Genomic DNA, 12,222 nt, shown 5'->3' with positions numbered 1-12,222 from the left:
CCCGAAAACCCGAGATTAAAAAACCCGAGTTTTATTGGTTTGGTCTTTAGATCTAATAACCCGACACAATTGGTTTGGTCTGGTAATTACAAAATCCGAACCAACCCGACCTATGTACACTCCTAGTAGCAAGACCTTGAAGAGGTTAGATTAATTTAACAATTATAAAAACTTTGAACTAGCATGGTAGGCGTTTAAAAAAGGGATAAAAGAGCCATAAAATGAGCATGAAATATGTACTCATGTTGGAATAGTATTCATCTTTTCGTCATTAACTAGAGATCTCGAGTTTAAGTTCTGAAAATGAAATTCTTTATTGATGGAATGATAAAGGTCTGTTCGATTCCTTAATCAGAGATCTCGAATTGAATTTTATAGCACAAATTTAGATAAGTGAGGCCAGTTAATTTCATATAATAAAAAACCGTGAGATTCTCAAAAAAAGACCCTTTTATACTTCTTATTTCCAGCCGTCCAAGATGTTTTCATCAATCATCAATCCCTTTTTGCTTTTGGAGAATACATACCATAGCTCTCAATGTAAATTTTTAAGAAAAAAGAAATAGTAAATATTTTTCGTCCTTAACTAGAGATCTACAATCATTTTAATAAGAAGTATTAAAATCTTCCATAATATATTTTCTATAGGGCAAATCTGAATAACTTAGGCTAATGAACTTCAAACAATTAAAAAACCATGAGATGCTCATAAAAAGTCCTTTTTATGCTTCTATATTTTCAGCCGTCCAAGATGGTATTCATCAATCATCAATTCCCTTTTGCTTTTAGAGAATACATATCATAGCTCTCCGCGTTGGATTTTGCTAGCCGTTCCAACCACCGCTGGATGTAATTCCAAAAGTCGAACAAGAATGAATATCACGTAGAAGAGTCGAGATCTCTTTTAAAAGAGAAACATACCACTATTTCTTACAGGATAAAAAGTTTGAAGATTCTTCTTCTACTAATTCTACAATTTGCTAATCTGAATATCTCATTAGGCATGACATCATGCACTATAATCTAATCATATACCATACAACATCAAGTTCATGTACAACATTTACTTCTTTAAACTTTATGAAGTATTGCTTATGTATAAGTTTCTATCATTTCAACTCAATTGAGAGCTCTGAAAATGAAACTAATATTTGTTTGCTCATAACGTGCTAAACAATAAGTAGGCAACCTAATTCCAAAGTCAAAAAAGAAAGGGTTTTTTCCTATAACGGTGGTGGCCGATAAAGCTTGTGTACAATTCGACTATATCATTGGGTATTTGCCACCTCCTATCGATAAATGTACCGGATAACTTTGCCTAGCAAAATTAAAGCAAATGAGAAGAAACACCTAGTATTTTTTTTTGTTTTTTAAATAAGAAAATCACGGAATATTTTTCGCTTTGATGGTAGGATTTACACTTAGATCTTCAAAATTTATATCCACTTTATTGGTCCCTAAGCTATGCTCTAGGATGCCAAAGAAGTTAATGTTGTCAGAAGATATTTCATTTTCATAGGGAAAGGATACTGAAGCAGATGACCAAATGATAAAGCTCCCCCTCCCCCCCCCCCCCCCTTTTTTTTTGTTCAACTCATAAAGCTTAGATCACAATAAAACAGTATCCTAATAAAAAAATAATACCATCTAATTTCAGTCTAGCTGCTCATTTCAGTAAATACTTATTCGTATCGTATATTTATATTAATTCAATAAATACATGACACATATTTTTACAAACGTAGTTATCACTAAAGCATAGTTAATTAATACATGTTTTTCCCTTAACTTAGATGAAATTGATAAACTGAGAAGCGTCAAAGCGTGAGTCTTGCTCACCTTTCCAGACTTGTATTTATAAGATAAAGTTACAATAATATATGAAAAGGATAATTACAAGAATAAATCAAGTAAAGTCCTAATACAACTAATTGACTAAAAGATAATGCTAACATCCTCCCTCAATCTGAACGGAAAGAATGAACATGAAGATTGGCTGTTAGCTCACGAAAACGGGTAGATGACAATACTTTGGTGAATAAATCTGCAAGTTGCTCAGAGGTATGAACATGAGAGACCACCAGATCACCATGGCTAATCTTTTCACGAACAAAATGATAATCCAATGCAACATGTTTGGAACGGGAATGAAAAACTGGATTGTCAGCTAGATGAATGACTCCAATATTGTCACATTTTGCGGAGACTGGAGAAGTAAGAAAAACGCCAAGATCACGAAGAATATATTGGAGTCAAGTAGCTTCAGCAATTGCAACAACAAGAGCTCGATATTCAGCTTCAGTACTTTAGCGTGCAACAGTAGGCTGCTTCTTAGCAGACCAAGAGATGAGATTGGAGCCAAGAAAAATGCAGAATCCAGTTGTAGACCGCCTAGTGGCTGAACAACCAGCCCAATCCGAGTCAGAGAAAATAGTAAGTGCCAAGGGAGAATTTTTATACAACTGTAAGCCCCAATCGATGGTGCCACTAAGATACCGAAAAATCCGTTTTATCGCCTGAAAATGCAATTGTCTTGACTGGTGAAGGAATTGAGAAGCAAGGTTGACAACAAATTGAATATCTGGCCTAGTAAAGGACAAGTATTGTAGACTTCCAACCATTTGACGATAGATAGAAGGATCTTCAAGCAAAGGGGAAGAGGTGGAATTCCAGTCAAGCTACCTATGAAGCAGAGCAAACACTGGTTTACACTTTTCCAATTTAAAGCGATGCAGAATTGAAGTAATGTAACGACGCTGCAGTAAGAGAAGTCCCAAAGAGATATGTTTTAACTCAATGCCAAGAAAGTAGTGAAGTTGTCCCAAGTCATTCATTAAGAATTATGTACTCATGGAAGAGATAAATTGTGATATTAAGGACTTTGAAGAACTAAAAACAGCTATATCATCCGCATAAATTAAAAAAATAATGCAATCAGCCCCGGAGTGAAAAATGAACATGATTTGGTCCGAAACACATTGCTTAAAATCGAGATCAAGAAGAAAACGAACGATGGAACCAAGCCCTCGGAGATTGTTTAAGATCATATAGAGCACGTCACAATTTGCAGACATAATGGGGATAATCTGGATGCTCAAACCCCTTAGGTTGATGCATATAAACAGTCTCAGATAACTCATTATGAAGGAATACATTTGACACATCGAGTTGGTGCATGAACCAATTTCACCGAAGAGCCAAGGATAAGACCAAACGCACTATACTAGGCTTTACTAATCCACTCTAGGCTGCTGTGAAAAACCTTGAGCCACTAGACGAGCTTTAAATATTTTGACAGTGCCATTTGCACAAACTTTTCATTCGAAACACCCATTTGTTGCCAACAATATTTGCATTAGGAGGAGGAGGCACCAAAGTCCAAGTTTTATTTGAATGAGAGCATCGAATTCAGAACTCATTGCTTGCATCCAACGAGTGTCTTTAGAAGCTTGAGCAAAGGAGGATGGTTCGGATAAAATGGGACATGTAGAAGCCATCAAGGAAGGAAGAATGTGTGGCTTGAGAGACCCTGTTTTAGAGCAAGTAGTCATATGATGAGTTTGAGGTTGTATAGTTGTTGATTGTTTGCGAGATACTTGAAGATTGTCGGGTGAAGAAAGAGTTGGCGTAGAATGTGCATGAGATGAAGAATCACGTGCAATAGGAGAGAGAGAGAGAGAGAGGAGCAACTCGAAGTGTATGCAATAGGTTGATTAGTAGAAGTTATGTGATCTAAAGGTGATTGAGAATATGAAGGAGAAGGAGTGTCGGGTGAAGAAGGAGATAGGATGGAAATATTCTCGTGATTCAAAGGAGTTTGAAGACTCCTATTTGAAATGTAATGCTGCAAATTAGGTGAAGTAGGATGACTGTTCCCATTTAAAATAGGACTCTGCAAAGTTGAAAGAAACAGAAGATTTTTCCTATTTGAAATGGGTTGTTGCGAAACAGAAGGGGGGAAATTCCACCAAGACGTGTGATGTGGACGAGATATTTAGAATTAGGTGAGGTACTTGGAGTAGTAGTATGAAATAGAGTCTGAAACGGGAATGAGTCCTCAACAAAATGAACATGCCGAGAGATTATAATCTTATTTGAGCAAGGATCCAAACATTTAAATCCTTTGTGTTTATCCTACGAACAAAGAAATAAGCAAGGTTTTGATCGAGGTTGAAACTTAAAACAATGATTAAATGCCACAAAGGGATAATATAGGCACCCAAATACACGAATTAAATTATAATCGACCGTAGAGTAGTTCAAACGGAGATTTAAAACGCAGGACTGGAAGGGGAGTAACATTAATAAGAAAGACAGCATATAAACAAGCATCAACCCAAAATTGAAAAGACATAGATGCTTGAAAAATAATACACCATAGGACATCCGCAATATGTCGATGTTTTTGCTCGGCCCTACCATTTTGAGCAGAAGTGTAAGGACAAGAAAAATGATGGACTAATGCCATTTTGTTTAAAGAATGAACTAACATTTTTGTTAATGTATTCCCCACCTCCATCGCACTAGAAATAAGAAATAGAGGTGTGGAAAATGTTTTTAACCATTGCATAAAATTCTTTAAATTTGTCAAGGATTCAGATTTTTCGCATATTAAGTAGACCCAAGAGAATTTAGTGTAATCATCGAGGAAAAAAAATATAATAACGATATCCCGAATTTGAGACAGTAGGACATGACATACATCTGAATGAATTAAAACGAACGAAAAATTTGCATTACTACTTGATAAAGGAAAAGACATTCTAGTTTGTTTGTCTAAATGGCAAACATTACAAGAATTATTGTTGATGGAAGAAGTAGTACGAATTAAATTTCTAGAAACTAACGAACTAAGAGACTCTCGGCCAGGATGTCTCAAACTTTGGTGCCAAAGGGAAGCAGGCAAGACTTTAGCAAAGAGACCAAAGATGGAGGAGGCAGATGGAGTGACACATAGAAGTTAAAGAGACCCAGAATTGTTATAGTGGAGTAACGATGTTCTGGTCTTCAAGTCCTTGACAAAAAAATCAGAGTTAGTAAATTCAATAAGATAATTATTATCAACACATAAGCATTGAATAGAAAGCAGATTTTTAGCAAGGGACAGAACATATAAAACTTTCTTTAAGAGAAGAGGCTTAGAAGTTGTTGGAAGGATAGATGAACCCGTAGATTTAATGGAGAGAAGAGTATCATCTCCAATTATGACTTGAGAAGGACCAGAATAAGGAGTGTGAGAAGTAAGAGTAGAAGGATCATTTGTCATGTGCGCAAATGCCCCAGAGTCTGGGTACCAAACTGTTGGTTAAACCTCCTTCAAATTCATTGCAGCAAATGGTTTAGAAATATTGTTAGCCACAAAGGAATGGTTGAACCTGTTTCTGCACTCCAACGCAGTGTGATTATAATGAAAACAAATTTGACATTGTTTAGTAGGAACGAAAGGTGGTTTACCCAAAATACCAGTAGCAGGGGAAGGAGGCCGAGATTGATGTTGGAAATCAGACCATGAAGCATTGTGGTATCCTCTACCCCTACCATATTATCCCTTGTTATTTTTGCCACGACCTCGTCCATGAAAGTATCCTTTTGTAGGCTGATTTCCATTGAAGGAAGAGATGAATTAGAAGTGGTCTTCGCTTGAGTTGACGCAAGCAACGCAGTTTGAGCATTTGACTCTTCAGAAGCATTTGCATTAATATGAGCTTCTTCAGTGAGAAGTAGTGGTCGTAATGCAATGAAAGAAGGAAGTGAGCCAGTAGCATATAATCCAGACACAAAGGTACGATAAGATGAAGGCAATCCTTGCAAAGCTTGAGTGACTAAATCATCATCAGTCAGAGGTTTACCAATTGCCCTGAGAGAGTAGGCAATAGAGTGAAGTTGATGAAGATAATCTTCCATAAAAAGGGGACCTTTCTTGAAATTTTGGAATTTCGACTTAAGGTGAATGGCGGAGGAAGAGACTTGATCCAAATATAGTGATGCGAGGGTGTCCCAAGCCTGTTTAGATGTCTCACAAGCATAGTTCAAAAGTGTATCAAGAATAATAGAAGAAAGTATTGCATTAATCCAACTGAATGCAATAGTATTGCATTGAATCCATAGCTTGTAATCAGCGTGGTCTGATGATAGACATGGTATGGTTCCATCTACTAAGGAAAGAAGGTTGTGACTTTTAAGGACTGTGAGAAAAACTCTCTTCCATGCAAGGTAATTGACATATGTCAATTCGATAGGAACAAAACTTTTGATATTGGAAACTGTTGGAGGGGGGATGGGGAGGCCAAGAGAAGATTTATTCATGGCGGTTTGAGTAGAAGAGGAAGAATAATTTTCCGGAGCCATTGAAGGGGATCGTTTAGGGCTTTTGATACCAAGATGAAATTGATAAATTGAGAAGCGTCAAAGCGTGAGTCTTGCTCACCTTTCCAGACTTATATTTATAAGATAAAGTTACAACAATATATAAAAAGAATAATTACAAGAATAAATCAAATAAAGTCCTAATACAACTAATTGACTAAAAGATAATGCTAACAAACTTATCACTTAACTATTTACGGTTTGATACTAACACTTCGAATGACTTGATTATTAATTTAGTCTATCAGCTCGAATGAACATGTACTAAACATTAGTACTAGTAATTTTACATCAGCAATACCAAAATAGCGCGCCTATTATTCGTCAAAGTTATGCCCCTCTAAAAAGAAGACACAGGAGCATGAGTCGTGATTTATTTGCAAATTCCACAAATCGAATGTTGAAACAAAAGTGCAAACTTTCTCCGTTTTGATCTTTCAAATTGCATTTGCAATTTCGTGTCCAATATTAACTAACTCGCTTTATACTTTAATATTATTGAAGTAAAAAAATTAACAGATGAAAAATACGGTGCAAAAGAAATATGAGAGATTTCAGAGGCAATAAAGGAACGAATTAACAAACTTATATGTAATTGATATATGACACGTTTCTGTTACATTACACCCCAAATCACGTTACAGAAATATATCAGATTGAGAAACAAAAAGGAAAAGTGATCAGAACACACAAACCTAAGAACTGACAATCAGTTCCATGGCTAGCTGTAATCTTCTCCTTATTATTACAGAAAACACACACATTATTGTGGAATCACAAGAGAGTTATCTTAACAATTGCAAGGGTCACAGGTGCAGTTTGATCCACATTTGCAGCCATTTCCTCCTTCTGCTGCTTTCTCTCCAAATTCCTCAAAGCTGCAACATTTCAAGTAATCTTTTTTAATTACCCTTCCAATTTTTTTATTTTTTTTTATTCTTTTTCGAATTTAGTAAATATATGTTTAAACCAAAAAGTAAAGTAAAATTGGAAGACGACGTACCTCTTCATGGGAGCAACACCCTGAATGATGGTAAGGGTAGTGGATTTCTCCAAGTCTGGGTACATCCCACATCTACAATATATACATTAAAAACCCTAGTTACAAAATTGATATATATCTTCTTAATTTTTTCTGGGCATGTGGGTGGAATGGAAAAGGAAAATAAAAATAGTCAAGATGTAGCCGTGGATTCAGAATGACTTCTGTCGGAACCAATATTTTTTACTTAAACTTATGTATATATATTAAAAAAAAACTAGTAAAATTTTATATGTACAACAAGATGACGCTCGTACTGAACTTAGCGACTCTAGATATGAATAATTATATGAAATCAGAACTTACCCTCCGCAGCCACTGCCGCACTTGCAGCCAGATCCACAGCCACAGCTTCCTCCGCAGCAAGACATGTTTTTTTTTTTGTTGTTGTTGGAGATGAGAGATCTTTAATTTGTTGTAAAAGAAAGTTTAATCGCTAAAGAAGTTCTTGTTGTAGTTGTGATGAAATGTGAAATATAGGATGGGGTTTTTATAGGAGAAAGGAGGATAAAATTGATGATTGTGTGCGTGACACGTTGACAACTAATTGAGAATTTGTATATATAGTGTTTAATTTTTATACAGTTTTTAGTTTTTTAGTCTTGAGGAAAATAGAATCCATCAGCCGACAATTTTTTGACATTCCTAAGGTGGTTCCTTGATATTAAATTGTGTAAAAGATGAAGTACCCTAATGGCCCTTAAAATGTTGGCTGCATAAGTATTTAGTTTTACGTCACATAAATTTAATTAACTAAACGATTATGTTTATTAAATACTTCTAATGTAGAGAAATTTTTTAAGAGCATCTTAGTCAATTTAACTAAAAATTTAATTAACCAAATCGATTATCACCAAGAAGGTACTCCGCTCTTAACAGTAATTTCAGTTTTGATTGAAGATATTAATGAAGTCTTCTTTGATAGGAAGCGCTAATACCCCTTTATGTGCTTTCTAAGGCACAAATATGAATTAGTCAAGCTAGTTGTTTTTGGGATACTGAATAGTTAAAAAAAAAAAAAGAAGTAGAAGAAGATTACTACTCGTATGTCTTAAGAGATAGACATCATTATCGTATCAGCAAGTAGTTAAAGTACCATCCTATTTAAAGTCTCAGGAATATTAGTTCAAAATATTTACCCCTATGTATTACAAGCATTTCCCTTTCTGGTAAAGCTTTGCAATTATCCCTAAGGTCAAAACACACATTTGGGTTCGGCATCAATCTAGGATTTATGGAGTTTTCTCGCTTTAACATTTTAAATAAAAATATCCTATTGGTATTGTATTGTTGTAGACTTGTCGAAACTCGAAAGCGACTTCCTTATCGATATAATTTTATTCCACTAGCTTTTGATAAATGTAGACCATTTATTTTGTTCAATTAAATAATTGCTAAAAAGCATCGACAACACCATATTCATTTCCCGTATCAATCGATCCAAGTAGGCTTATTTGGAGTTTTTAGATTCTTGAAAAACTCGAAACATAACAACCAAAGAAATGGTCTTTAAGTCTTTGTTAAATTCCCCAAATCATCTTATTTGATAATATTAGGACCTTGTCAAATAGGTTCTTAGATTTTAACAAGTTATAAGAATTTGCACCAGCAAGTAGACACTAAAAAAACCTTAAGATATCTCTGAAATACTCGTACCACCAACTACACCAACTATTAATGAATGTGATGAAATGATAAACATTTCTTCACTCTTAACTAAATATCTCAAATTTTGAGTCTTCCGAATTAAGTCCACTTTGGTAGGAACCCTTAAAACCTTCATAATGGACTTTCTAAATCACAAATTCAGTTTAATCTGAGTTCCCGTCAAAAATAAAAATAAAAAAAACTATGAGATACTCATGAAAACTTCCTTTATTCTTTTATTTCCAACCGTCCAAGGTGGGGTTTCATCAATCATCAAACCGTTTTGATTTGGGGGAATACATACCATAGCTTTCATGCATTTTTCTTTACGCAAAGAGAAGCATATTACGCACTATTTTTTACACGATAAAAAGTTTGAAGATTCTTCTCTCACTACTCCTACAGTTTGCCAATATTGGCCCCATAACATCGTGGACTATAATATATATCATAGACAAAATGAAGTTTATATACAACATTAAGTTATATATATATAAATTTAAACAACATGAAGTATTGCTAATATATAAGAAACCGTCTATCGTTAGTTTCAACTTGTTTGAAGATGAAATTAATATTTGTTTACTCATAATTACGTGCTAAACAAAAAGTGTGCAACCTAATACAAAGTCAAAAGAAGGTAAAACTTTGCCATAGTATTGTGATAATCCGAAAGGTCATCACTTGTTTTAAAATGAATTCTGCATTCCGAGACCTTAAAACCTCTTTCAGCATCACCTCGATTTGCATCCGCAGTCCGGACGCGTATCCGGAAAGCCATTATGTGAAAATCTGTGAAAAATGATGAATTTTGACTGTAAAATGAATTGATTTGACTTCGGTCAATATTTTGGGTAACGAACCTGGACCCGTGATTCGACAGTTCCGGAGGGTCCGTAGGAAAATTTGGGACTTGGGCGTATGTCCGGAATCGAATTCCGAGGTCCCAAGCCCGAGAAATGAATTTTTAAAGAAAATTATTTTCTGAAATTATTTCTGAGTTTTGGAAATGAAATGAGTTTAGAACTTGATGGTATTAGGCCCGTATTTTGGTTTCGGAGCCCAGTACAGGTCTTATATGTGATTTAAGATAAGTCTGTGAAATTTAGTAAGAAACGGACTTGAAACGACGTGAATCGGATCGTTTTTGAGAAAATTGGAAAGTTTGAAGTTCTTAAGAAATTTCATGATTTTGATGTTAAATTCATAGTTGTTGATGTTATTTTAGTGATTTGAATGCACGAGCTAGTCCGTATGATATTTTTAGTTTGGTGTGCATGTTTGGGTTGGAGCCCCGAGGGCTCGGGTGAGTTTTGGATAGGCCACAGGGTGGATTTTGGACTTGAGGAATTGCAGACTTTCAGCTGTTGCATTGCAGGCCTGCAGGCTTCGCAAATGCGAAGGCTTTGTCGCAAATGCGAACAATGGCCAAGGCCAGCTACCTCGCAATTGCGAGGAAATCTATCGCAAATGCGATGCTTCCCCCTCTTAGCCAGTCATCGCAAATGTGACACAATGTTCACATTTCCCAACTCGCAAATGCGAGAACCCCCTTCGCAAATGCGAACATAGCAGAAGTATGGGTTCACAATTGCGAACCCTGATCGCAACTGTGATATCTGCAACCTGCAATTTTATAACTTAGCCGAAAATATTTCATTTTTCACACTCTTTCAAAATCAAAACACTCTTGGGCGATTTTTCAAAAACAACTCTTCTTCCAAATCGATTGTAAGTCAATTTAAACTCGTTTTCTTCAATCATTAACATATTTTCACATGATTTCAACTCAAAATCAATGATTTTCATGGGGGAAATTGGGTGTTTTGGGTAGAACCTAGGTTTTTCAAAAATTGGGGATTTGGACCTCGATTTGAGGTCTGATTTCAAAATAAATTATATATTTGGGTTCATGGGGGAATGGGTAATCGAGTTTTGGTTCGAACCTCGGGTTTTGACCAAGTGGGCCCGGGGGCGATTTTTGACTTTTTGGGTAAAACTTTGGAAAACTTATTTTCATGCATTGGAATTGATTCATTTAGCATTTATTGACGTAATTAAGTAACTTGTGGCTAGATACGAGCGAATTGGTGGTGGAATCAAGAGGTAAAGCGATAGTAGAGGCTTGAATTGTATTCGTGTCATCGAGGTAAGTGTTTGGTCTAGCCTTAGCTTGAGAGATTAGGAGTTGAGTCCTATTTGCTACATGTTATTTGTTGAGTACGACATATAGACATGGTGACGAGTATCTATACGTTGGTGTCAAGCATGACCGTGAGTCTTAAATTGAAATTGGTTTGTTCTTGATAAATCCTACGAATGCCTAAGTTATTAATTCTCTAAGTTGAATAAGGATTATGATTATCCTCGTGAAAATTACTTATGATTGAGTATTGGTTCTAGTTGAGGTAGTTAGACATTGTAACAAGTTTGGTTATAACTGATTTTCCCTTCCCGGGATGTATTTACTTATACTGTCGAATCCCTTGCCGGGATAGTATTATTTCTTTATTGATCCATTGCCGGGACTCGTGTTGTGATTGGTGTTGAACTGTATGTGTGGAACGGGTTGTGCGCCGCAACAATATTATATTTGGATCGGGTTGCACGCCGCAACAATATTATATTTGGATTGGGTTGCACGCCGCAACAATATTATATTAAGATCGGGTTGCGTGCCGCAATAATATTATATTTGGATCGGGTTGTACATCGCAACAGTAATAAGTGATATGGATCGGGTTGCACACCGCAACAGAGTTATTATATTTTGGGATCGGGTTGCGCGACGCAATAATTGATAATACGAAGTGTTTATAGATTGGTTACGAGTTCCTTTTTGTTTTGCTGTAAATTCTAAATTATTCTTATACTTTTCTCTTAATTTACTGTTGGTACTGATATTTCCCCACAGCATGTACCCCCTCCCATCTTTACTTGTTATTCCTGTTTTATTTGTCCGCTGCATATTATATAACTGCACAAGTTTATTTGGTAGTCTGGTCCTAGCCTCGTCACTACTTTGCGGGGATTAATCCAGGCACTTACCAGCACATGGGGTCGGTTGTGCTGATACTACACTCTGCACTATGTGCAGATCCTGGAGCGGCAACTTTTGGACAGTAGCATTGGGTGGCTGCCTTCAGTCCAGTTTGAGATCCCGAGGT

At 35.9% G+C, this 12,222-nt stretch overlaps 1 protein-coding gene across 1 annotated transcript; it reads right to left on the bottom strand.

The window, feature by feature from the left end:
• Positions 1–6,942: 6,942 nt before the first annotated feature.
• Positions 6,943–7,938, bottom strand: LOC107817116 (metallothionein-like protein type 2). The gene is made up of 3 exons (XM_016642891.2): positions 7,715–7,938; positions 7,370–7,441; positions 6,943–7,244 (listed from the first exon to the last, which is right to left on the bottom strand). Exons 1-3 carry the CDS (start codon positions 7,777–7,779, stop codon positions 7,157–7,159), a joined length of 225 nt encoding a protein of 74 aa, XP_016498377.1. The 5' UTR covers positions 7,780–7,938; the 3' UTR covers positions 6,943–7,156.
• Positions 7,939–12,222: the final 4,284 nt, after the last annotated feature.

The sequence above is a fragment of the Nicotiana tabacum genome, chromosome 16, assembly GCF_000715075.1.
Source record: "Nicotiana tabacum cultivar K326 chromosome 16, ASM71507v2, whole genome shotgun sequence".
NCBI lineage: Eukaryota > Viridiplantae > Streptophyta > Magnoliopsida > Solanales > Solanaceae > Nicotiana > Nicotiana tabacum.
This window is presented reverse-complemented; position numbering and strand designations above follow the sequence as displayed.

Coding starts and splice junctions, on each gene's coding strand:
- LOC107817116 (XM_016642891.2), bottom strand. CDS start 7,779: ATGTCTTGCTGCGGAGGAAGCTGTGGCTGTGGATCTGGCTGCAAGTGC. Junction 7,442..7,714: donor TGCGGCAGTGGCTGCGGAGG/GTAAGTTCTGAT, acceptor TATATATTGTAG/ATGTGGGATGTACCCAGACT. Junction 7,245..7,369: donor GGTGTTGCTCCCATGAAGAG/GTACGTCGTCTT, acceptor GAAATGTTGCAG/CTTTGAGGAATTTGGAGAGA.